At 47.9% G+C, this 25,331-nt stretch overlaps 1 protein-coding gene across 4 annotated transcripts in view; it reads right to left on the reverse strand.

Annotated features, from left to right (window-relative positions):
* Window positions 1–2,188: 2,188 nt before the first annotated feature.
* The window catches only part of RUSC1 (RUN and SH3 domain containing 1), a 123,873-nt gene continuing 100,730 nt past the window's right edge, over window positions 2,189–25,331 (reverse strand). For all 4 annotated transcript variants that reach the window (XM_075331081.1, XM_075331083.1, XM_075331084.1 and 1 more), the window contains 8 exons: window positions 17,372–17,434; window positions 16,852–16,928; window positions 7,681–7,855; window positions 7,507–7,606; window positions 7,356–7,402; window positions 6,267–7,218; window positions 2,915–3,043; window positions 2,189–2,785 (listed from right to left, as the gene is read on the reverse strand). In XM_075331081.1, the coding sequence (XP_075187196.1) occupies window positions 2,617–2,785; window positions 2,915–3,043; window positions 6,267–7,218; window positions 7,356–7,402; window positions 7,507–7,606; window positions 7,681–7,855; window positions 16,852–16,928; window positions 17,372–17,434 (1,712 nt within the window). In that variant the 3' untranslated portion in view covers window positions 2,189–2,616. The remainder of the gene's footprint in view (window positions 2,786–2,914; window positions 3,044–6,266; window positions 7,219–7,355; window positions 7,403–7,506; window positions 7,607–7,680; window positions 7,856–16,851; window positions 16,929–17,371; window positions 17,435–25,331) is intronic.

A 25,331-nucleotide genomic window follows, 5' to 3' on the forward strand; every position in this document is an offset into this window, starting at 1 on the left:
AGAAAGGCAAAAAAAAAGTCTTAAGGCAGGAGGACAAGCTTCAGGACGCATTTTCCTGGAGCAGAAACAATTATCACCGGCAAAGGTTAGACAGAAAATGCCTTCCTATATTCCCCCAGACTCGACTTCATTGGCTTTCCTGGAACAGCAATCATCCTCCACACCTGTCTAAGCGACAGATGTAGAATCAGACTCCCTACCAGCACTAGCCACCAGAGGAAGCCCAGAAACACTCCCTGGAACCGCACCATCCCTGATGATATTCACAACATGTCTCATTATGAAGCTGCCACACAAGACCCATCTCATGATGGGTAAAACCAGTGAGCTGTTTGAAGACCTTCACACCCTCATTGTTACAAATCATATTGATGGCATTGGTTACAGAAGAATTTCTGAAGTACTAAAGTTTCCAGTGAGTACTGCTGGGGCCATAATCCAGAAGTGGAAGGAACATAATTTCACCATCAACCAGCCGCAACCAGGTGATCCCTGCAAGATTTTATACAGAGGAGTGAAAAGAATTATCAGAAGAGTTGTCTAAGAGCCAAGGACACCTGTGGAGAGCTATAGAGAGACCCGGAGTAAGCAGGGACCATTGTTTCACATTAAACATTAAGTAATGCATTCCCCTCCATGGCCTGTATGTACGCTCACCACGCAAGTCTCCATATGCTACAGAGACGGACTCTGCTTGTGTGCACCTGCACTATCCCCCTGAGCAGCATCTTCAGAGCAATCTATTTGCTAGGCCAAAACGTTTTCTCACTCTGGATTGCTGTTATACCACCAATAAATCACTATTATTCACTTTATTGGAGTGCCGTGGTGATTTCTGATAACTTAATGTATGGACATCTATGACTTGATTTACCTGTGTAGATTGGATGAGTTGTTAATGACATCTGGTGAGAAATTCATGTCAATAGCAGCTTTAGAAATATATTTACTAAGAAAATTGGTGATGTTTTCAGCTACTTCACTGGCATTATGACGAGACCAAAGCACAGGCAGTGTTGTCAGAGGGACGGCAGCATGTAAAAAAGATGCAGTTCTCCCATGAAATGAGCCATGAGATGGCTGTACATAGGAGACCAGCTTCAATGTAACTTTTTTTTCTTTCTTTAGAAGTGGCAATCATTATGTTTGGTCTTTTCCAGAGCTGCACTCTGTATTCTGCCGCTTCCTGGTCACATCACATGGCCAGTGTCTGACAGTTTGTGCTCTCCTGCAGCGTGTGCACTCTACCTGATGTACATGCTGCACTCCTGGTAATGCTCCTGGATGAGCCTTGAGGCTATGTGCGCACGCTGCGTACAGTCACTGCAGAAATTTCTGCAGCAATCTGAAGAGCACATGTGCGCTTTAAATCGCTGCAGAAATGTCCGTAGTGAAAAAAAAAAAAAGCCGATTCCATGCGCTCTGCCTGCAGCTCCTGCCATAGACAGAGCAGGAGCTGCCAGCAAAGCGCACGGAAGAAGTGACATGTCACACCTTAGAACGCGCGCTCCGGGCAGCAGCCGAAGCGCTGCGCTCTAAAACGCCACGTGCGCACGGCCCCTGCACAATCTCCATAGACTGTGCAGGGGATGCAGGACGCATGCAGTTACGCTGCGCTACAAAGCGCAGCGTAACTGCATGTATTTACGCAACGTGCACACATAGCCTAAGAATGTATGTGTCAATGGAGTACACTTAGAAGTGGAGCAAGAGCTCAGGAGGTGACTGCAGCATGAGACGCAACACACCGTAGAAGTGGAGCAGCAGCTCTGGAGGTGACTGGAGTACAAAACACAACACACCGTAGAAGTGGAGCAGCAGCTCTGGAAGTGACTGGAGTACAAGACACAACATACCGTAGAAGTGGAGCAGCAGCTCTGAAGGTGACTGGAGTACAAGACACAACATACCGTAGAAGTGGAGCAGCAGCTCTGGAGGTGACTGGAGTACAAGACACAACACACCGTAGAAGTGGAGCAGCAGCTCTGGAAGTGACTGGAGTACAAGACACAACATACCGTAGAAGTGGAGCAGCAGCTCTGGAGGTGACTGGAGTACAAGACACAACATACCGTAGAAGTGGAGCAGCAGCTCTGGAGGTGACTGGAGTACAAGACACAACATACCGTAGAAGTGGAGCAGCAGCTCTGGAGGTGACTGGAGTACAAGACACAACACACCGTAGAAGTGGAGCTAATGCTTTTATTTTCATTATTTCTTTTTGCAGATTTTTCCGCTGACAACCATTAGACAGAGTGATGCACAGAGATGGTGGCCACCGCCGTCTTTTCTGCCATTCCAGGCTATGCCGTCATAACATAAATATACCAGTGACAAAATCACAGGGGCTGATGCCTCCACAGGTGGTGAACTCTATAATATATTGTCTATATGCATATTACACCATCCTGGACATGGGCGTACGTCGCCTCGTCTTCACATCGTAGCAGTACTAATCTGCTATACAGAACCCACAACATAAGACAACCAAGGCGCCCCTGACACTCGTCACTGAATATCCTGACTCCTGGGATGTTCATTTGTTGCAGAGCACGGGCAGCAAAGTATCTCAGATATGGAGGAAGAAGCTTGGATACAAGATGCTTAGAGAAGTAGTCATAGGATCAGAGATGTGTATCCCACTGGTACCAAACCTGTATCACTGCCTCGACGACACTGGATCCAGTCCTCGTCCACCGTACCGAGCACCTGCAGAACATCGCCTTTCTTAAAGCTTAGCTGACTCTTGGCAGAGGCAGAGTGATCACAGAGTGCACGGAGAGACCTGTCGGGAGGGAAAGTGGTTACTGCCCAGTAGAAACCTTCACAAGCCCCGGCCTCCACTCACTCCACATGTGGTATGGAAGTGATCATGGTGGTTCCCTGCAGATTACAGCACAAACTTCATGCATACCTTTGTGGTCTGCTGTGGTCCTTCTGCTCTTCTTCTTTACCTGAGGTGGCATCTCCGTTCCCAGGGGTGGATTGCTTCTTTATTAGGTGCCAAACATTGACGTTCGGAAGCAGCCAACTAGAGGGACGCCTGTAGGATAAAAGGATATGCAGCAGTCAGAGCATGTACGGATGGAGGATGGTCAATTCTAATGGAAGGTGTGATGAGGGATACACCATGCAGAAGATACTTGGATAGGAGGGAATATTACCCATAAATGATATAAATGCTCACAGACTAATGGCAGAAGATGGAAACTGCCCAGGCCAAAAAACTAATGCACTGCCAGGATGCAGCAAGACCTCCATTAAATGGAGACATCACAGGTGCAAAAGGAGCTTGATGGTAAAATTGCACACTTGTGGCTTGCATAGGTCACTGTTCACACACGCAGGTTCACAGTATCTGGCATGCAGCCTATTAGTTACGCCCATCACAATAGATGCAAGCGGGCTGCGCAGTACTATATATGTGCGCCATGCAGGGACAGTGAGTATAATATGCAAGGCCTAACATAAAGAGGCTGCATCCTGTATAAAATGTTCTGTGCAAAAGAATAATAAAAAAAAAAAATATTTATTCTTTTGCTCAGAATATTTCTGCAGCCAGGCCTCTTTATGTTAGGCCTTGCATACTATAGTCACTGTCCTTGCATGGAGCACATATATAGCACTGGCGCAGCCCGCTCGCATCTACTGTGATGAGGCATAATAGGCTGCTCACCAGATACTGTGAACCTGCGTGTGTGAACAGTGACCTATGCAAGCCACATAATAGGCTGCTCACCAGATACTGTGAACCTGCGTGTGTGAACAGTGACCTATGCAAGCCACATAATAGGCTGCTCACCAGATACTGTGAACCTGCGTGTGTGAACAGTGACCTATGCAAGCCACAAGTGTGCACTTTTACCATCAAGCTCCCTTTGCACCTGTGATGTCTCCATGTAATGGAGGTCTTGCTGCATCCTGGCAGTGCATTAGTTTTTTGGCCTGGGCAGTTTACATCTTCTGCCATTAGTCTGTGAGCATTTGCTTAGCTTTTGGAGGATTTAATCCCTCTTTTTTGTTATTGTTTTTTATGTATATACTAAAATGATATAAAGTGGACGACTTCACTTAAAACGATTGTGCACTGGATAAAAATTAAAGCCAATCGTTTCAATCGCTGATGACAAATCACTGTCACCTGTGACTCCACAGATTGTTGATCTCCAGCCGTAAGCTGTGTTCAGCTGCGTCATCCACCTCCTCCCAGGAGCCGACATTTGCGCCTGGCTCCTCCGAGAAAGGACAATGTTGGTAACAATATTTTGAAGTTTTGACTTTCAGGCTCCATATCTAACTGTCCTCTACAGCTTTGAGCATGAGACGACCTTCATTTTTTAGGCAATCATCTTGGCTATCTCATACATAAATGTGTCTTGGAACTATTTAGCATATGATTAGTTCTGCAGATTCTTGTCATGTCACTGCATTGTTACTGTTTTGCTCCTGGTGGTGGAAAAATCTTTTGTTCCTGTATACTATAATTTACATCCTGTTCTCACGTTGCCTAATAGCTCAGTGTGTTATTAGGTTGATTCCCACATGAAAGGTCACTGGTTGAAATCAAGGAGCAGCCATGAAGATTTCCCAAGAAAAGAGAAACTGTATCATCCAGCTCATCAATAGAAGTCTAAAATTACCAAACTGCATAATTTGAGGCCATAACAGGTGTAAGAATAATAAATAATCCATCCAAAAGCCAAGAGGTGATGTCCAGGCAAAATATCAAGGTCAACAAGACACTAATCACAAGGTCTATCGGTTCTGGTGACACCCGACAGTGGAGGCGGCTCGTCTGCTCCATAATAGTGAGATCACAGACGTCCATGGAAGTAACGTGTGACACACATTACAAAAGTCTGGAATGGTGGCCCGAAAATAGGTGAAGAAGCTTCGACTTCAATGTCATCATAAGAAGCGTCGGCTCGAGTTTGCAAAATACGTGTGAAGAGTAGAAGATTGGAAACTGGTGATTTGCAGCCATGAGATGAAAGTCAATAGACGGCTATGATGGGGGGAAATGGGTCTGAAAGAAACACGGGAAAAAGGAGCTTACGAATCAAGAAATTGAAGGAACTGTCAAGGTCAATAGAGGAAGCCTGATATGGGGGTGTTTCACAGCCAAAGGCATTGGATGCTTGACCAGGATGGATGGTGGTCTCAATGCTGAGATATATGTGAGGATCCTACAAGACGAGTAACTTCATACACTCAAGTCCTGTGGGTATGAAAAGGACCACAGTGTTCTTGCAGGACAGCAAGCCGAAGCAGACGGCGACATTGGAGAAGAAATGGTTTAATGACAAAGAAGTAGAGGTGCTTGATTGGCCCCCAGAGTCCGAAGACCCCCAAAACAATCAAAAACTTGTGGCTAGAGTTGAAGGAAAAGCTGTGTACATCCCCAAGTGAGCAAACCAGTATACACCAACATTGGAAACGTGTAGAAGAGACCTGGGATCAGATTGTGGACCAGAAATGCTTGAATCTGATCGAGAAAACTGCAGCGTTTCTAAAAGCACCGGAAAAGCACTAAAAACTCATGAAAACTGCAAGGTGCGCATTGGCTACTTTCTTTGCGTTTTACATGCATTTTTAAAGCCAAAAGCATTGTCCTTTCTGCCAGAGGATGCTTTTTGAACTGCAACTACCTCGACGCAAAGTGCGCACATAGCCTAAATGTGCACTACAGCTCTAAAAATTCCAACTGTACATATTATAAACTTGAGATTTTTGGCAAAAAATTGCAATTTCTTGAGCTACCCTGCCACGTCACGGCAAATCTCTTTGGGGCAGTGAGTGCTGCTAAGAGCAGTTCTACTATTTCATATGTGAGGCCGTCTGGCACACATTATAAAAATATTTTAGCGTAGATATGCCCCAAAGAGATTTGCCGTGACGTGGCAGGGTAGCTCAAGAAATTGCAATTTTTTTTTGCCAAAAATCTCAAATTTATAATATGTAAAGTTGGAATTTTTAGTGCTGTAGTGCACATTTAGTGCTGTTTTTTTCCTCATAATTAATCATATGCTAAATAGATAAAAGTCAAATTTATGTATAAGATAACCAGGATGATAGTCTATAAAATGAAGGCCATCTCACGCTCAAAGCTGTAGTGGATGGTGAGATACGGAGCCTGAAAGTCAAAAGTTCAAAAAAGTGTCATCCTTTTGCTTGTCACTCACTGTATGTTGGTCTAAATAGTGAAAGTTTCCCTAGTAGAGTCTGTACACTATAAACAACCCACCTCTATTTTCCACTTGTCTTACCTTGATATAGAACTCCACGTTTCTGCCTCTCGACCATGGCTGGAGCTGGCTCCGAAAAGTTGTCCAAGCCAGTTCCCCTTCTCCTCACTGACCAGATACTGCCCTCTGCTTCCGTCCATAGTGGTGGCATCCTTAATAGGCTCAGCTCTGGCACTGCATGAATGGCCCTCTGATATTCCCCTTGTGAATTCTGCCTGCGGTGTGTTCTTACCCTCCACACCCCCCTCTTCATTCTGATGATCAGTCCCTCTTGGCTTGTTTTGGGGGGCTCTTCTGCTGATCATCTCTTCCAGTCTTTGTTCTTGTAAATCTCTTTCTTTCGTAGCTGATTCTCTATGGTTTGGCTCCTTCTCCATGGGGCCCCAGCTTGTCAGTTTCCTAAGAGTAAAGAAGGTCATCGATTCCTTATGTGCAGGACTGTAGATACGGGAGGACTGACTGAGATATCCCCACCAGTTGCTGGGGGTCAGACCTTGGGAAGATTTGGTGTTATAGGCATCAAGGAGCTCCGCGTTGTCTGTGCTTGAAGATGAAAGCTCAGAGTGGACCAATGTGTCTCTGCCATGAGGACGGTTTCTATGGAGGACGGCTGGGCTTGGTTTTGAGCCATTAGTAGCATCCTTATCCCCAGGAACATCCAGTGCCTTCCCTTTATTAGGAGCTTGGCTCTTGTTCTGGGGATTGCCAATCAGGTTGTGTGTGATCCAGCCCCCAAGATCCAGTATGTTTTGGAAGGAAGGTACTGCCCAGTTATCGGACATAGGGCTGTGCGCTCTATGAGGGCTCGGCAAATCATGTAGTGAAAGGTGGTGATGTTCAAACAGAAGATCTGTGTGAAATGTGAGCGCAGAAAGGGGCTGTAAGCTCAGCAGCAGCTCATCCCGAAGATCCAGATGCAAAGTCGCTGCCAACGCCAGGAACCCAGATGGGAGGTAAAATGTGCAGATTTGGTCTGCAGAGGAAAAAGGAAAAGTGAAATAAGATCTACACATCCTATCAAAGACAGAGTGCACTGGACCTGGATACACAAGACGTAGACCAGGCTTCAGAGAAGATATAACAAGTGCTCTATGGTGGACAGCCGCTTACCATACATTTGATGAAGCTGCAGAACCCACATGTCCAGCTGTTTCATACTACAAAGACAAGAGGTCAAATCATAAGCAGAGAATATAGGTGTAACATGTTATGTCCGGGACACCCCCAACCCCTAAATATGCTGCCCCCATTCAGTACTCACTTCAGGAGGCCAAAGATGAAGGCGTTGAATTTCCGCTGAGGGTCTCGAAGTTGTGGTAAATGGCTGACTTTATTGAATAGGAGCTGCACAGTCTCTGGACCTGTGACACAATGACCAATGTTAGAAGTGGAGTCAGCCCCCGCTCAGCGCACAAGTAATTTACTAACGTCTCACCTGTCTTTGTAGAAACCTCCACCAAACTCCACGGACTGGACCTCCGCCGACCAATGATCACATCCTTCTGATAGGGCTTCAGTCCATCGCCAAGGAGGGAGTACAGTGAAGGACACAAGTGATTCAGAATGAGGTAGCCCAAAACAGGACTTAGTCTGCTGTCCCCGAGCTGTGCCTGGAAAAAGGAGCCATGACTGTAACCCCAGCCCTCTGCAACCAGCTCAATAAGTCAACAGATGAGAAAACACACTACCAAGGGGCGCAAGGCAAGCAGAATAATAGAACCCTGCATATAAACTGGGCATCTACAGAAGATTATCACAAGGTGAGACGACTCTGCGTTTGGCCACTTGTGGAAGCGGGGGAATCCTTAATTAGGCTAGACTTATCATTACTTTGTTTTCTAAATCAAGAGGAGTTAGGCTGGGTTCACACATAGCGACAGCGACAACGACGTCGCTGTTACGTCACCATTTTCTGTGACGTAACAGCGACCTTGTAAGTTGCTGTTATGATCGCTGCTTAGCTGTCAAACACAGCGACGCAGCAGCGATCATGATGTCGCTACATGTGCAGGGAGCCGCGCACACTGCTTAGCGCTGGCTCCCTGCTCTCCTAGCTACAGTACACATCGGGTTAATTAACCCGATGTGTACTGCAGCTACATGTGCAGAGAGCAGGGAGCCGCACACACTGCTTAGCGCTGGCTCCCTGCACTCCTAGCTACAGTACACATCGGGTTAATTAACCCGATGTGTACTGCAGCTACATGTGCAGAGAGCATGGAGCCGCGCACACTGCTTAGCGCTGGCTCCCTGCACTCCTAGCTACAGTACACATCGGGTTAATTAACCCGATGTGTACTGCAGCTACATGTGCAGAGAGCAGGGAGCCGCGCACACTGCTTAGCGCTGGCTCCCTGCACTCCTAGCTACAGTACACATCCGGTTAATTAACCCGATGTGTACTGCAGCTACATGTGCAGAGAGCAGGGAGCCGGCACTGGCAGCGTGAGAGCGGCGGAGGCTGGTAACGAAGGTAAATATCGGGTAACCACCTTGGTTACCCGATGTTTACCCTGGTTACAGCTTACCGCAGCTGCCAGATGCCGGCTCCTGCTCTCTGCTCGCTTCATTTCGTCGCTCTCTCGCTGTCACACACAGCGATCTGTGTGTCACAGCGGGAGAGCAACAATAAAAAAACGAACCAGGGCTGTGTGTAACGAGCAGCGATCTCACAGCAGGGGCCAGATCGCTGCTCAGTGTCACACACAGCGAGATCGCTAATGAGGTCACTGCTGCATCACAAAAACCGTGACTCAGCAGCGATCTCAGCAGCGATCTCGCTGTGTGTGAAGCACCCCTAAGCCATTGTCTCATGTCAGACTGATCGCAGCCCAATTGTCTGTAAATGTGGATTGCCTCAGTCTGACAACATAATTTAGTGCAACATTATGCAGTTGGATTAAACTAGCAATGAGAGAACATTCATCTCCCAACACTCGACCCAATAACCTGAAATAAAAACTTAAGGGTATAAAAGGGGTCTTGCTCCTGCCTACTTCAGCCTTGGATCTACGGTTCCAGGTAGAGGATCACAGAACTACTTCACTTCTCGACACAGCCCACAAAATCACTTGGAGAACCCAGGTTGGGAAAATTTGATCGAATGGCTACATATTTTGCTGTGCTCGGTCGGCTTACTAAGCTTTCCACTATCTCCTCTAAGTGGGTGCCCGCCAAAAGCAGGGTGCTGCTGGCCTGAGATAGTTGGCCCTGAATGTCCTAAAATGTTTAATCCATGGTGGGCCAGTGAAAGAGTGCTGGGAATGTAAGATGTTGTGAATGTTAGTTATGTTTTGGCTGCTGGGAGGCTCCCTCTGGTGGCCAGGAATGGTTTGGACTTGGACCAGGTGTGTTGTGCAATGGGTGTTTCCTTTGCTAACTCTCTGCTTATTTAAATCCTGGTCTGATTGCAGGCTGTTGCCGGATGTCAGTTGTTCTTTGTATCTCCAGCCTGCTTAATCCTGCTCTACACCACATCTACTCCAGATAAGTGCTTGCTCTTTATTTATTGTCTGGTTCTTTTGTTTATCTGGGTTTGTCATTTGCTGTGGTTGGTTTCAGTTTATTTGCTTGCAGGTATTTTCCCCCTCAGTGGCTTGTTGAGGAACTCCCTGCAGTTCTGTGTGGAGTATAGCTCCTTTGGGTCCATGTGTTTGTGGTTTGTTGACTTTGTTATGATTCTTGTTTTCTGTTCATTGGTATGACAAGGGCACCTGGTATAGGACGGAGTGCAGATCGTGCGATCTGAGGGCCTTTTTGTACTATCAGGAAGTTGGTATTTTGCAGGGTTTTTCTCTGGCCACCATCAGTCCCTTTCCTGTCCTTTCCTATTTTAGTCAGCGGGGGCCTCACCTTTTGCTAATCCTGTCATCTACCTGTGTATTGTGTTTTTCCTATATCACCGCAGTCTTTGAATGTGGGGGGCTTGCTATTCTTGTCTATTTTCTGAGGCAGAGAGTTATTCATCTTTCCTACCTTTAGGATAGTTAGTTCTCCGGCTGGGTTCGCGGTGCACAGGATGTTAGTTCACCCCTCGGCTACTTCTAGTTGTGATGGTTAGTAAGGTGATGGCGGCCAGATTAGTTGCCAATGCTCTTGTGACCTTTTGCCAATGATTTGTGGTGGTCTTCCATGGTTCCGGATCATAACAGTAAGATATGTGTTTTCCTGTTGAGGAACCAATACAATCTTACCAATGTGTAGTTCCCTCATCCTGTGTTGTCTGAGTAGTGTTTTGCCCACAGGTAAGGAGTGGAAGTGTTCAATAGGATGAGTCTTGTTCGCTCTTTCTGAAGACAGCCAGGCCAGAGGACGAGAGCACCCGCTGACCCTTGTGTCTCCACAACTGGTGGCAGCAGTGGGATACTACTCAGCCTGGCTGATCTGGGGGAGCTACAGGTGACTGATGTTCATAAACACCGTCCAAGAGCTCAGCAACCAAGGGAGGCATGGAGGTTTTAGACCCCACCATGTCCAACTGCAATAGCTCTGCTTTGGGAAGAGGACCAGAGTGGATATACAGCCACCCAAAGAAATGTCAAATACAGGAGTTGTACCAGCTTCGACAGATCGAATACCAGGCCACTGACACCTGGTTGGATTTGATCCAGAAATTGTTCCTTTGGAACACCCAGAATGTCGAGGACTACGTAAACCCTGCCAAAGTTGACCCAGAGGAATTAAACTGTGTGCCAGATCAAGGATCCAGTAGCAGTCTGGAATTAACAACCCATTTCCAAGCAGCCTGAATCCAGAAGTTGTTGGCTGTATTTGGACCCTCAGCCTCAAGTAGGGAGAGGGTGTGAGTTCCAGTTTCCCTAGCACCAGCGCCATCCCCTACCTCCATGATGGTCCACCACCAAGGAAATAATTTCTGCTACAGGGAGGTGCCAGTATTAATGAGTTCAGCACTAAGGTAAGAGGCAAAGCTTTGAGATGCTGACGTTGCTGCACCAGGTGGACAAAGCTGATTGGGCCAAATACCTGTGGGCTAGTTAGAAAGGCCGGGCCCAATGCAACCAGGGTAAGGATGAACCTTTTTACGCTGGTGATGGCTAAAGGCTCTACTAAATCAATGGCACCTCTCAGGAACGATTCTCTTATCAAGGCCATGGATTGGAGCCGGGTACAACAGGGGGCTGCCACAATCCGTTGACACACTGAACAAGAGGCTGGTCCATATTGCTGCACTACTTGAGGGAACCTTGGCCCCAAATATACTATGCAATAGATGGCTCTGGGTTTTTTTGACCCCCATGTGCCCATCTGCAGGGACGTCATGCGCCAAGCACAGAAGTTGGGTTCTGTACTGCTGGGGTACTATGAGCTGATGGACACAGGTCCAGGGTTTCTCTGGACAGCTTGCAAGCTTTTCCAGATATAAGAAACCCTTCTCTCATCTATACACCAGTCCTGATTTCCTCCTCCAGGTCAGGCACACACACTGTAGATAAGTGATAGAGTAGGGTCCGTTAGTTGGGCTTTCCTAAACTCCTTACAATCTATCTCTCCGCAGTCAATGACCACAGTCTGGTTAGATGTATTCATTATCATTGGCTCAGAGAGGATGATGGAGGTTGGGGATGTGGGTTATCCTCGGAAGAGGTGGCAGAAAGATCCACATCAGGGTGCTGCTTGGCTTGGTTGCATGTGATGGCTATGACAAACTGGCTGGATAGTCCTTGACAATCCGGCGTGTGCAACGAATTCGGCGCAGAATATGAAAAAACGGATGCGCCTGATCCTTTTTTTTTTTTTACGGATCCGGTATACTTCATCCATCAAAAAATAGATCCGGCGCATCCGTTTTTTTGCATCCGTTTTGTCAATTTTTTTTCTGGATCCGTTTTTTTTTACCAATAAATTGGAGCATGCTCAGTTTACAAAAATGGATCCGGCGTCCATAGGCTTTCATTGTAAATCACGCCGTATCGCACCGGATCCGTCGTCCATAGCGTTCCATTGTAAATCACGCCGTATCACGCCAGATCCGGCGCAATGCGGTTTTTTGTCAGAGACAAAACACGTTACAAGAGACGTTCCATCCGGCCGCCGCATTAGCCAATTAAAAACGGATCCGGCAAAAGCTGGATGCAACGCAAGGCCATTAAGCACAATCCGGCGCTAATACAAATCAATGGGGATAAAACGGATTCGGCGCCGGATCCGTTTTATCCGTTTTTTTACGGATTGTGCCTGATGGAAAAAAACTGATGTGTGAAAGTAGCCTAAGGCCCCCTTCACACGTCCGTGAAAATACACACACACAACACGCACGTGTGTTACGTCCGTTTTTCGGGTCCGTTTTCCGTTTTTTGTCCTTTTTTTTGGTCCATGTGGCATCTGTGTGAACTGCGTATGCTAGCCGTGTGTGCGTGTGAAACTTAACTGACGTGTGTGTGTTGTCCGTGTGAAATGTCCGTGTGTGATGCTAAATGTCATTGATACATAACCGCTGACAGCAGAGTCGCGCGCTGAGATTGAACTCGGGTGAACTTCACCCGACTTCATCCTCATACCGTGGCTCTGTCTGTGTCGCGTCCTGATTAGCGGTCACCCGTGAAGCACTCACCGGTGACCGCTAATCCCCTGAGTGACTGCAGTGAGCAGCGCGATTAGCGCTACTGTCACTCAGGTTACCCGTGGCTAGCTGGATCCTCCACCTGTGACCGCAACTCACCTGTGACTTCATCCCTGTCACTATGGTGACTTGCTGTCACAGGTGGAGGATCCAGCGGTGGCCGCGAGTAACCTGAGTGACAGCTCAGCTGATCGCGCTACTCACCTCAGTTGCTGCGTGGAGCTGTCAGGAGCGGCGGTGTTCTTCTGCAGCTCCTGTCCCCTTCATGTAGCAGAGCTGGAAGCGACGAGGGACCTCCGTTGATTACGCCGGACATGAATGGGTATTTGGGGCATAATAAAGTGGTGAACGAGGGTATTTGTTATTGTTTATTATTTCAAATAAAGGATTTTTTCACTGTGTGTGTTTATTAACTTTAACTTGCCGGTTAATCATTGGGGGTGTCTCATAGACGCCTGCAATGATTAATCTTGGACTTATTGTCAGCTATGGGCTGCTATTAACTCCTTATTACCCCGATTGCCAACGCACCAGGGCAAATCGGGAAGAGCCGGGTAGAGTCCTAGAACTGTCGCATCTATTGTATGCGGCAATTCCGGGTGGCTGCTGGCTGATATTGTTAGGCTGGGGGGCTCCCCATAACGTGGGGCTCCCCATCCTGAGAATATCAGCCTTCAGTCGCATGGCTTTAGCTTGGTTGGAATCAAAATTGGGGGGACCGCACGCCGATTTTTATAATTAATTATTTATTTTTTTCTACTGCACAGTATAGTCCCGCCCACCGGCGGCTGTGATTGGCTGCAGTGAGGCAGCTGTCACTCAGCGTGGGGGCATGTCTCACTGCAACCAATCATAGGCGCCGGTGGGCGGGGAAAGCAGGGAATACGAGGCTTTTTCAAAAGAGGAAAAGCTGCCGGAGTTTAGTGAACAGTTGTGCAGCGCTGCGGCAGTGATCGGGGAACGGTGAGTATGAGAGAGGGGGAGACTGACCGACAGACTGTGAGAGGGGGACAGACAAGAGAGAGAGAGACCGACAGACAGACAGAGAGACCGACCGACGAACTGAGGGAGATAGACTGAAAAAAAAATGACCGACATCGCTAGAAAAAAGCACAAAACGCAAACGGAGCATACAGAGATGCATCCGTGTCACGTAATGTGCGCACATAACCATTGACTTTCATGGTGTCCGCGTTTGCGTGTTCCGTGCAGAGAACGGACATGCATCCGTGCAAAACGGAAACACATACGGATCACGCACACGGGCTGTAAGGAAAAACGCACGTGTCAACACAAACATAGCATAACATTGGCGTACGTACGTCCGTGTCTCCGGTATCACGGAAACGGATCAAACACGCACGTGTTTCACGGACGTGTGAAGGGGGCCTAACACAGAGCCCAATCTTGACTGCTCCTGACATCTGCCGCCAGTTCATTGTCCAACAGACGCATCGGATACCAGACTGAGAGCCATTCTTAGCCAAGTGGGGGCCTACAGTCAGGAACATCCTATAGCCTATCTCTCCCGGAAACTGTTAGTCCAAGAGAGGGCCTACACCACAATAAAAAAAATGGCTATAATCTGAGCCCTGAAAAAATTGTAGCTATACTCTTCGTCAAGGAGTTCACGGTCCTAACCGACCATAATCCTTTAAGTTGACTAAATTGGATTGCTGGGGACAATGGACATTCACCCAGATGGAAGATGGAGTCTGGCCTTACCATCCTATAAGTTTTCTATCTCAGATAAAAACATGGAAATGCCGACAGACTGTCCCGAGAAGTAAAAAAGGTTGAGTGGAAGCCAATAACATCTGGCATCCCCATCAACGTCAACCCTTAGCAGGATCCAGAAGTCTCAGGGGCTAATTAAAAAGGGGGAGGAATGTGACGACTCAGTGTCTGGCCACTTGTGTGGGGGGTGTGAACTGTTCCTAATTAGACCATGCACATGGTTCCTTTGGTAAATCAAGAGAAGTTAGCCCTTGTCTGATGTAAGAATGACCAGAGCCCTATTGTCTGTAAATGTGTATTGCCTCAGCCCTTCTGACTGCATAATTCAGAAAAAAGTTATTCAGTCAGATTGAACTAGCGACCACTGAGAGAACAGCCATCTCCCACCAATCCTGTAAGACCCAATACCTTGAAATTAAAACTGAGGGGTATAAAAGGGGCCATGCGCCTGTTACCAGAGTCATATTCTGCAGGAGTTCAACCTGGGATGTACGGTCCTAGCTGGAGGATCCTAGAACTGCTTCAATGCACAAAACTGAGCCCACAAATTCTCTTGGAGATCACAGCTTGGGACAAGTCGGTCACGTGGCTATATATTTTTCTCTCCTCAGTCAGCTTCCTAAGCTTGCTGCTATCTCCTCTAAGTGGCTGCCCGCCAAAAGCGTGGTTCTGCTGGCCATGACATTTAGCCCTGGAAGACTCTACTCCCTGGCGGGCTAGAGGAAGGGTGAGACTCTGTTGCTTGTACCATCTTGTGTTCTTGCTGGGAATGTGCAATATGTTTTTGCCTGTTGGTGACCAATAAAGTCTTACCAATGTGTGGTTCCTGCACCCTGTGTTATTTGAGTAGTGTTCTGCCCATGGAGAAGGAGTGCGGGCGTTCATTGGAATGAGCCCTGGTCCATGAGGTCTTTATAAAGAGCCAGACCAGTGGATGAGAGGAGACGCTCCACTATGTATGATGTACAGGGGGAGGAGACGCTCCACTATGTATAATGTACAGAGGGGAGGAGACGCTCCACTATGTATAATGTACAGGGGGAGGAGACGATCCACTATGTATAATGTACAGGGGGAGGAGACGCTCCACTATGTATAATGTACAGGGGGGAGGAGACACTCCACTATGTATAATGTACAGGGGGGAGGAGATGCTCCACTATGTATAATGTACAGAGGGGAGGAGACGCTCCACTATGTATAATGTACAGGGGGAGGAGACGTTCCACTATGTATAATCTACAGGGGGAGGAGACGCTCCACTATGTATAATGTACAGGGGGGAGGAGACACTCCACTATGTATAATGTACAGAGGGGAGGAGACGCTCCACTATGTATAATGTACAGGGGGAGGAGACGCTCCACTATGTATAATGTACAGAGGGGAGGAGACGCTTCACTATGTATAATGTACAGGGGGGAGGAGACGCTCCACTATGTATAATGTACAGGGGGAGGAGACTCTCCCCTATGCATAATGTACAGAGGGGAGGAGACGCTCCACTATGTATAATGTACAGGGGGGAGGAGACACTCCACTATGTATAATGTACAGGGGGGAGGAGACACTCCACTATGTATAATGTACAGGGGGGAGGAGACGCTCCACTATGTATAATGTACAGGGGGAGGAGACGCTCCACTATGTATAATGTACAGGGGGAGGAGACGCTCCACTATGTATAATGTACAGGGGGAGGAGACGCTCCACTATGTATAATGTACAGGGGGGAGGAGACGCTCCACTATGTATAATGTACAGGGGGAGGAGACGCTCCACTATGTATAATGTACAGGGGGAGGAGACGCTCCACTATGTATAATGTACAGGGGGAGGAGACGCTCCACTATGTATAATGTACAGGGGGAGGAGACGCTCCACTATGTATAATGTACAGGGGGAGGAGACGCTCCACTATGTATAATGTACAGGGGGAGGAGACGCTCCACTATGTATAATGTACAGGGGGAGGAGACGCTCCACTATGTATAATGTACAGGGGGGAGGAGACGCTCCACTATGTATAATGTACAGGGGGAGGAGACGCTCCACTATGTATAATGTACAGGGGGAGGAGACGCTCCACTATGTATAATGTACAGGGGGAGGAGACGCTCCACTATGTATAATGTACAGGGGGGAGGAGACACTCCACTATGTATAATGTAAAGGGGGGAGGAGACACTCCCCTATGTATAATATACAGGGGGAAGGAGACGCTGCAGTATAGAGAGAGGGGAGGAGCCTCGTCCGGGGGGCGCTGGCCAGTCCCTGGGGGACACTCACCTTCTGCACTTGGTTCCTGCTTGTGTTGAAGTGAGAGATGATCTTTTCCACAGACGAACCGACAGCAATGAGTAGACCTGGAGGGGAGAGAATGCACAGGTGAAAAGACTCCTCCAGATCTGCCCCACAGTCTGGATGTGCCCGGCTCTGACTCCTCAGACTTAGAGGGTTACACTCATTGTGTGAGTACATTATGTCCCCCCGATGTGTCCGCCTCTGACTGCTCAGACCTCAGGGGTTACAGACATTGTGTGGGTACATTATGTGGTGCCCCCGATGTGCCCGGCTCTGACTGCTCAGACCTCAGGGGTTACAGACATTGTGTGGGTACATTATGTGGTGCCCCCGATGTGTCCGCCTCTGACTGCTCAGACCTCAGGGGTTACACACATTGTGTGGGTACATTATGTGCCCCAGATGAGTCCAGCTGTGACTGCTCAGACCTCAGAGGTTATACTCGTTGTGTGGGCACATTATGTACCCCCGATATTCTTCCGCCTTCCACAAGTATCATACTCACTTTTTTTCTGCCATTGCACAGAGTCCTCAGCCTCCTCCGCCATTAACAGTTCACACTCGGCAGCTGAAGAAAACAGAGGACGCGTCAGATCATTTGTCATTGGGGCAAACAGTATCAGGTCTGCAGCCGAGGACCCTGCATCTGCCGGGTCCGATCCCTCTTTTGGCTCACATGGTGTCCTCAGTCCACACCCCACCGAAACCACCCAACCTGCCCCAATACAGCATGACGGGAGCTGAGACAGAACGGTCACAACCTCCAGGGGACAGAAGAAAAGGAGCAGACAACCCATCCCTATATACTGACAAGACGGACGATAAGGCCCCTATATAATGACAGGAGAGAGAGGAAGATCCCGTAGTGAGAAAATGAACTAAGAGGGTCACTATATAATGACAGTAGGAACAAGGAAGCCCCTATATACTGAGAAGAGGAATGAAGAAGTCTCTATATACTGACAGGAAAGAAGAGGCCCCTATATACTGAGTAGAGGGACTAAGAGGCCCCTATATAATGACAGGAGGTCCCTATATAATGAGAGGAGGATAGATGAGGCCCCTATTTAATGACAGGAGGAGAAAGGAAGACCTTATATAATGACAGGAGAAGAGAGGGGGTTCTATATAATGACAGGACAAACCGGGGAGACCCCTAAATAACGACAGGAGGATGGAGGAGGACCCTATATAATGAGAGGGGGACCCTATATAATGACAGGAGGGAGAGGAGGTCTCTATGACGAGGATGGAGGAGGATCTTATATAACAACAGGAGAGAGGAAGCCCCTATATGTTGAACGGAGGACAGAGGAGGACCTTATATAATACCAGGAGGACCCTATATGTTGAAATGAGAGTGCCCCTATATAATGACAGGAGAGAGGAGTACCCTATACGAAAGCAGGAGAGACTAGGACCCTATATATTGACAAGGGGATGACACTATATAATGACAGAAAGACGGATAAGGCCCCTATATATTCACAGGAGGTTACAGACGGACCCTATATAATGACAGGAGAATGGAGAAGGCCCCTATATAACAAAAGGAGGATGTAGGAGACCCCTTTATATTGACAGCTTGATGGAGGATGACCCTATATATTGACAAGAGAAACTAGGATGCCCAAATATAATAAGAGGATGGATGAGGCCCCCATATAATAACAGGAGTATGGAGGAGACCCCTAAGTATTAGGATGGAGGATGTGATGGTGGAATATGGGGGTTGATTATAATTTTGTGTAGGTTCGCATTTTAGGAGTGGTGCTCTGTCCATTCTGTGTACATTATCCTGTTAAAGGGAACCTGTCAGCAGACATTTTGCACAACACCTAAAAGATTCCCCCTCTGCAGCTCCTGGGCTGCATTCTAGTAAGGTTCCTGTTATTGTGCCCCCTTTTAGACCAAAATAAATACTTTATAAAGTGTTACCTTTTTGTATGCAAATCTTGTTATTTGTACACGAGGGCGGGCTGTCTGCTGTTCGTTATTCTGCCTCCTGCCGCTTTACGCCGTCCCCCATCGTACAATTTCATACCTGAGGACGCCGCCCAGTGGTCCCGAGGTCTCGCGCATGCGCCGTGCCACTCTCACGAGAGTGAGCACTGTGCACAGTGTGACCACTGGTGACGTGTTGCGCAGGCGTGAGATTATGGGCGGCGCTGTGATTGTCATCAGCAAGTACCCGCCATAATCTCGTGCCTGCGCTTTCCCCTCTGCCTCCACCGTTCTGCGCAAGCGCTGGTCAGATGAACCCACGTCACCTCTTACCCAGAGAGCCTTTGAGAAACCCGATTTCCTTGGAAAAGGACTACAGTAGGATTTTGACTAACCTCCCGGGACATTTATCCCATTACTGGACTACTTTACCCCCTGTGTGGTGGATTATTTTATGGACCGTCTGATTTTGCTTGGAATAAATGTTCTTTGGATTGTTCGCTCATCTCTCGCTCTGTTGATTATGTGATATCGGAGAAGGACTCTGTGACAGAGGAGAACCCTATATAATGACCGTAGGAACAAGGGTACCCTTATATAATGACAGGAGGATACTGTGGTCCCTATATATTGAAAAGAGGAAGGAGGACCCTGTATAGTGACAGGAGGATGGAGGAGGCCCCTATAAAATGAAACCCCAAAAACATCTCTAGAATTTGACCTTTTCTTACCGTTGACTCTGCAAAACCTCTTACTGTTGCTCTCATTCATTCTCGCCTGGGTTACTGTAATTCTTTACTAATTGGTCTCCCTGTTACTAAACCCTTCCTTCTCCAATCCATTCTGAATGCTGCAGCTAGGATCATTTTCCTCTCCAACCGCTTCACCGATGCCTCTGCTCTGTGCCAGTCATTGCACTGGTTGCCTATCCGCTACAGAGTCCAATATAAACTTATCACTCTCACTCACAAAGCTCTCCACAGTTCTGCACCGCCCGACATCTCCTCCTCATCTCTGTCTATCACCTACCCTCCTTCTCCACAGTTCTGCACCGCCCGACATCTCCTCCTCATCTCTGTCTATCACCTACCCTCCCTCTCCACAGTTCTGCACCGCCCGACATCTCCTCCTCATCTCTGTCTATCACCTACCCTCCCTCTCCACAGTTCTGCACCGCCCGACATCTCCTCCCTCATCTCTGTCTATCACTTACCCTCCCTCTCCACAGTTTCATGCTGTGCCCTACATCTCCTCCCTCATCTCTGTCTATCACCAACCCATCCTCTCCACAGTTCTGCACCGCCTGACATCTCCTCCCTCATCTCTGTCTATCACTTACCCTCCCTCTCCACAGTTTCATGCTGTGCCCTACATCTCCTCCCTCATCTCTGTCTATCACCAACCCGTCCTCTCCACAGTTCTGCACCGCCTGACATCTCCTCCCTCATCTCTGTCTATCACCTACCCTCCCTCTCCACAGTTTCATGCTGTGCCCTACATCTCCTCCCTCATCTCTGTCTATCACCTACCCTCCCTCTCCACAGTTCTGCACCGCCCGACATCTCCTCCCTCATCTCTGTCTATCACTTACCCTCCCTCTCCACAGTATCATGCTGTGCCCTACATCTCCTCCCTCATCTCTGTCTATCACCAACCCATCCTCTCCACAGTTCTGCACCGCCCGACATCTCCTCCCTCATCTCTGTCTATCACTTACCCTCCCTCTCCACAGTTTCATGCTGTGCTCTACATCTCCTCCCTCATCTCTGTCTATCACCTACCCTCCCTCTCCACAGTTTCATGCTGTGCCCTACATCTCCTCCCTCATCTCTGTCTATCACCTACCCTCCCTCTCCACAGTTCTGCACCGCCCGACATCTCCTCCCTCATCTCTGTCTATCACTTACCCTCCCTCTCCACAGTTTCATGCTGTGCCCTACATCTCCTCCCTCATCTCTGTCTATCACCAACCCATCCTCTCCACAGTTCTGCACCGCCTGACATCTCCTCCCTCATCTCTGTCTATCACCTACCCTCCCTCTCCACAGTTCTGCACCGCCCGACATCTCCTCCCTCGTCTCTGTCTATCACCAACCCATCCTCTCCACAGTTCTGCACCGCCCGACATCTCCTCCCTCATCTCTGTCTATCACCTACCCTCCCTCTCCACAGTTCTGCACCGCCCGACATCTCCTCCCCATCTCTGTCTATCACCAACCCGTCCTCTCCACAGTTCTGCACCGCCTGACATCTCCTCCCTCATCTCTGTCTATCATCTACCCTCCCTCTCCACAGTTCTGCACCGCCTGACATCTCCTCCCTCATCTCTGTCTATCACCTACCCTCCCTCTCCACAGTTCTGCACCGCCCGACATCTCCTCCCTCGTCTCTGTCTATCACCAACCCATCCTCTCCACAGTTCTGCACCGCCCGACATCTCCTCCCTCATCTCTGTCTATCACCTACCCTCCCTCTCCACAGTTCTGCACCGCCCGACATCTCCTCCTCATCTCTGGCTATCACCTACCCTCCCTCTCCACAGTTCTGCACCGCCCGACATCTCCTCCTCATCTCTGTCTATCACCTACCCTCCCTCTCCACAGTTCTGCACCGCCCGACATCTCCTCCTCATCTCTGTCTATAACTTACCCTCCCTCTCCACAGTTTCATGCTGTGCCCTACATCTCCTCCCTCATCTCTCCCTATCACCAACCCGTCCTCTCCACATTTCCGAAACCCCCCAACATCTCCTATCTCCTCCCTCATCTCTGTCTATCACCCCACCGGTGCCCTCCGCTCTGCTAATGACCTAAGACTGACATCCTCAATAATTCAAACCTCCCACTCCCGTCTTCAATATTTCTCACGAGCTGCGCCTGTGCTCTGGAACACACTACCAAGAACAATCCGATTAATAGCCAACATCCACACCTTTAAGCGGGCCCTAAAAACGCATTTCTTTAGATCGGCCTAACCCCTCACAGCCCTGATCTAATCTAATCCCATTCTGCCCTTCATAAAATTTACTTCCAATTCTCGTCCTCTTGTCTTTCTGGTTCCTTCCTCTTCATGTATTTTTTACACTCTGTATGTATATATTCTGGCCAGTGGCGTAACTACCGCGGTCGCAGCGGTCGCGACCGGGCCCGGGAGGTCAGGGGCCCGGCGGCCGCCAGGCAGATCAGCAGCCAGCTCCTGTCAGTGTGAGAGGAGCTGCGCTGATCTGTCACAGACCTCGCAGCCGCTATTTGACCCGCTGCCACCGCCGACACCGAGCCCCCCTGCCTGATGTCAGCGGCGGCACCGGGGCCCCCTGCCTGGTGTCAGCTATGCATCACCATTCTCCCCCTGTGCGATGACGTCACTCCCGAGCGACTGCTGTGCTGAGTGCACAGAGTGCAGGACAGGAGGACGCCGACCGCAGCACCGGGAGAACGAGCAGCGGGGAGGACAGCAGCGGTGGAAGGAAGAGAGAAGGTGAGTACTTGTATTTTTTTTTTAATATAAGTGAGTAAACGGTGGCCAGAGGCTTGGGAAGGCAGTTCTGGGGAAGCTGCATTATTGTACATGGAAGCCTGGAGAGGCTGCTTTATACATGGAGGCCTGAGGAGGCTGCATTATATGTGGAGGTCTGGGGTAGCTGCATTATTATACACGGAGGCCTGGAGAGGCTGCTTTATACATGGAGGTCTGAGGAGGCTGCATTATATATGGAGGCCTGGAGAGGCTGCTTTATACATGGAGGTCTGAGGAGGCTGCATTATATATGGAGGCCTGGGGAGGCTGCATTATATATGGAGGTCTGGGGTGGCTGCATTATTATACATGGAGGCCTGGAGATACTGCATTATACATGGAGGCCTGGAGATACTGCATTATACATGGAGGCCTGAGGAGGCTGGGTGCATTGTTATACATGGAGGCCAGGAGAGGCTGGCTGCTATATTATACATGGAGGCCTGAGGAGGCTGGGTGCATTGTTATACATGGAGGTGGTCTGGAGAGACTGGGTGCTATATTATACATGGAGGCCTGAGGAGGCTGGGTGCATTGTTATACATGGAGGCCTGGAGGAGCTGGCTGCTACATTATGCATGGAGGCCTGAGGAGGCCGGCTGCATTATTATACATGGAGGCCTGGAGAGGCTGGCTGCATAATAAAATATATATATATATATATATATATATATATATATATATATATATATATATATATTATATATATATATATATATAATATATGGAGGTCTGGGAGGGCTGCATAATACAAAATGAAGGACACCTTATACATGGAATATAGGGGTGCCTTATGCATGGAGGAGTATGGGGCTGCATAATGCAATATGAAGTTTTATGGGGTTGCGTTATAATACATATAGGACTATGGGGGCTACATTATAATATATGGAGGCTACCTTATACATGGACTATGGGGGTGTATTATAAAACATTGGGGACTATGTGGTGCAGTATAATATATGGAGAACTATGGGGTGAATTATAATATATGGAAAACTATGAGAAATTCATTATAATAATTGGAGGGCTACTTTATACAAGGAGGACTATAGGGCTGCATTATAATATATGGAGGCCTATGTGGTGCAGTATAATACATGGAGAACTATGGAGTGAAATATAATACATAGAGAACTATGAGAAATTCAAGATAATAATTGAAGGGCTACTTTATACATGGAGGATTATGGGGGTGCACTATAATATATGGAGGACTATGTGGTTCAGTATTATATATGGAGGACTATGGGGTGAATTATAATGCATGGAGAACTATGGGAAATGCATTATAATACATGGAGGACTATGGAAGTGTATTCTAATATATGAAGGGTTATGTGGGACCCTTTATACTATTTGGAAGGCTATGTGGGTATTTGGAGAACTATATACAAGGGGGGACAAAGATACAAGCAGGGGATGGGAACGTTTTGTGCTGAGGGAAAAAGGCTCTTTTCCCTCAGCACCCAGCTTTCCCATGCTCTGCTATACATCTTCTCTCAGCACCCAGCTTTCCCATGCTCTGCTATACATCATGTCTCAGCATCCAGCTTTCCCATGCTCTGATATGGGAAAGCTGGGTGCTGAGGGAAAGATGTATAGCAGAGCATGGGGAAGCAGTGTGCCGAGGACAAGATGGATATCAGAAAATAGGAAAGCTGGGTACTGATAGAGGGATTTCAGATCATGGGAAATCTGGGTGCTGTGGGTAAGAGCCAAGTGTCAGCATCATTATCCTGTACCCCGAGTGTCAGTGTCATTATCCTGTACCCTAAATGTCGATGTACGTGGAAGGGGGGCCCAGGTCTGAACTTTGCACTGGGGCCCATCAAACTCTAGTTACGCCCCTGATTCTGGCCGATGACGGGTTCATGCAGCTGGTTTTGAATGGCTGGACCATATATGACAAGCTTTTCTCCCCCCATTCACCTTTTGTGCCCCCTTATTTCCTCATAGACTGTAAGCTTACGAGCAGGGCCCTCACTCCTCTTGTATCTGAATTTTGTTATTTGTATTTTCTCATATTGTCTGTACGTGTCCCCTCTGAATTGTACAGCGCTGCAAAATATGTTGGCGCTATATAATTAAAAAATATCATTATTATTACTACTACTACAAGAGGGTCCTATATAATGACAGTACAATGGAGGAAGACCCTATATAATGGCAGGATACCCCTATATAATGACAGGATACATGAGGCCCCTATATAATGACAGGATACATTAGGCCCCCTATATAATGACAGGATACATGAGGCCCCTATATAATGATGGGACAAAGGAGGGCCCCAGGAGATCCCTATATAATGCCAGGAGAGTGGAGGCCCCTATAAAATGATAGGAGAGAGGAGGACCTATATGACAGGAGGACCCTATATAATGACAGGAGGATCCTATATTATTATTATTATCATTACTACTACTACTACTACTACTACTACTACTACTACTATTACTACTACTACTACTACTACGGGGACCTACATAATTAAAGTACAATGAAGGAAGACCCTATATAATGATAGTAGAGAGGAGGCCCCTATATAATGACAGGAGAGAACGGACCCCTATATAATGATAAGAGGCTCCTATATAATGACAGGACAGATGAGACCCCTATATAATGACAGGAGAGAGAAGGTTCCTTTATAATGACAGGGGACAGGAGGCTCCTATATAATGAAGTGAGAAAAGAGGCCCCTATATAATGTAAGGAAAGAAGAGACTATTATATGACAGGAGAGCGGAGACCCCCATATAACGACAGGACAGAGTAGGCCCCTATATAACAATGGGGCAGATTAGGTCCCCTATATGACAGGAGAGAGGAGGCTCCTATATAATGACAGGAGGAAGCCCATGTATGACAGGAGAGAGGATGCACCTATATAACGACAGGACAATGGAGGCTCCTATATAATGACCACAGGGAGGAGGCCCCCTATATGTCATGAGAGAAGAGGCCTCTATATAATGGCAGGAGAGAGGAGGCCCCTATAG

This window comes from Anomaloglossus baeobatrachus, chromosome 12, assembly GCF_048569485.1.
Source record: "Anomaloglossus baeobatrachus isolate aAnoBae1 chromosome 12, aAnoBae1.hap1, whole genome shotgun sequence".
NCBI lineage: Eukaryota > Metazoa > Chordata > Amphibia > Anura > Aromobatidae > Anomaloglossus > Anomaloglossus baeobatrachus.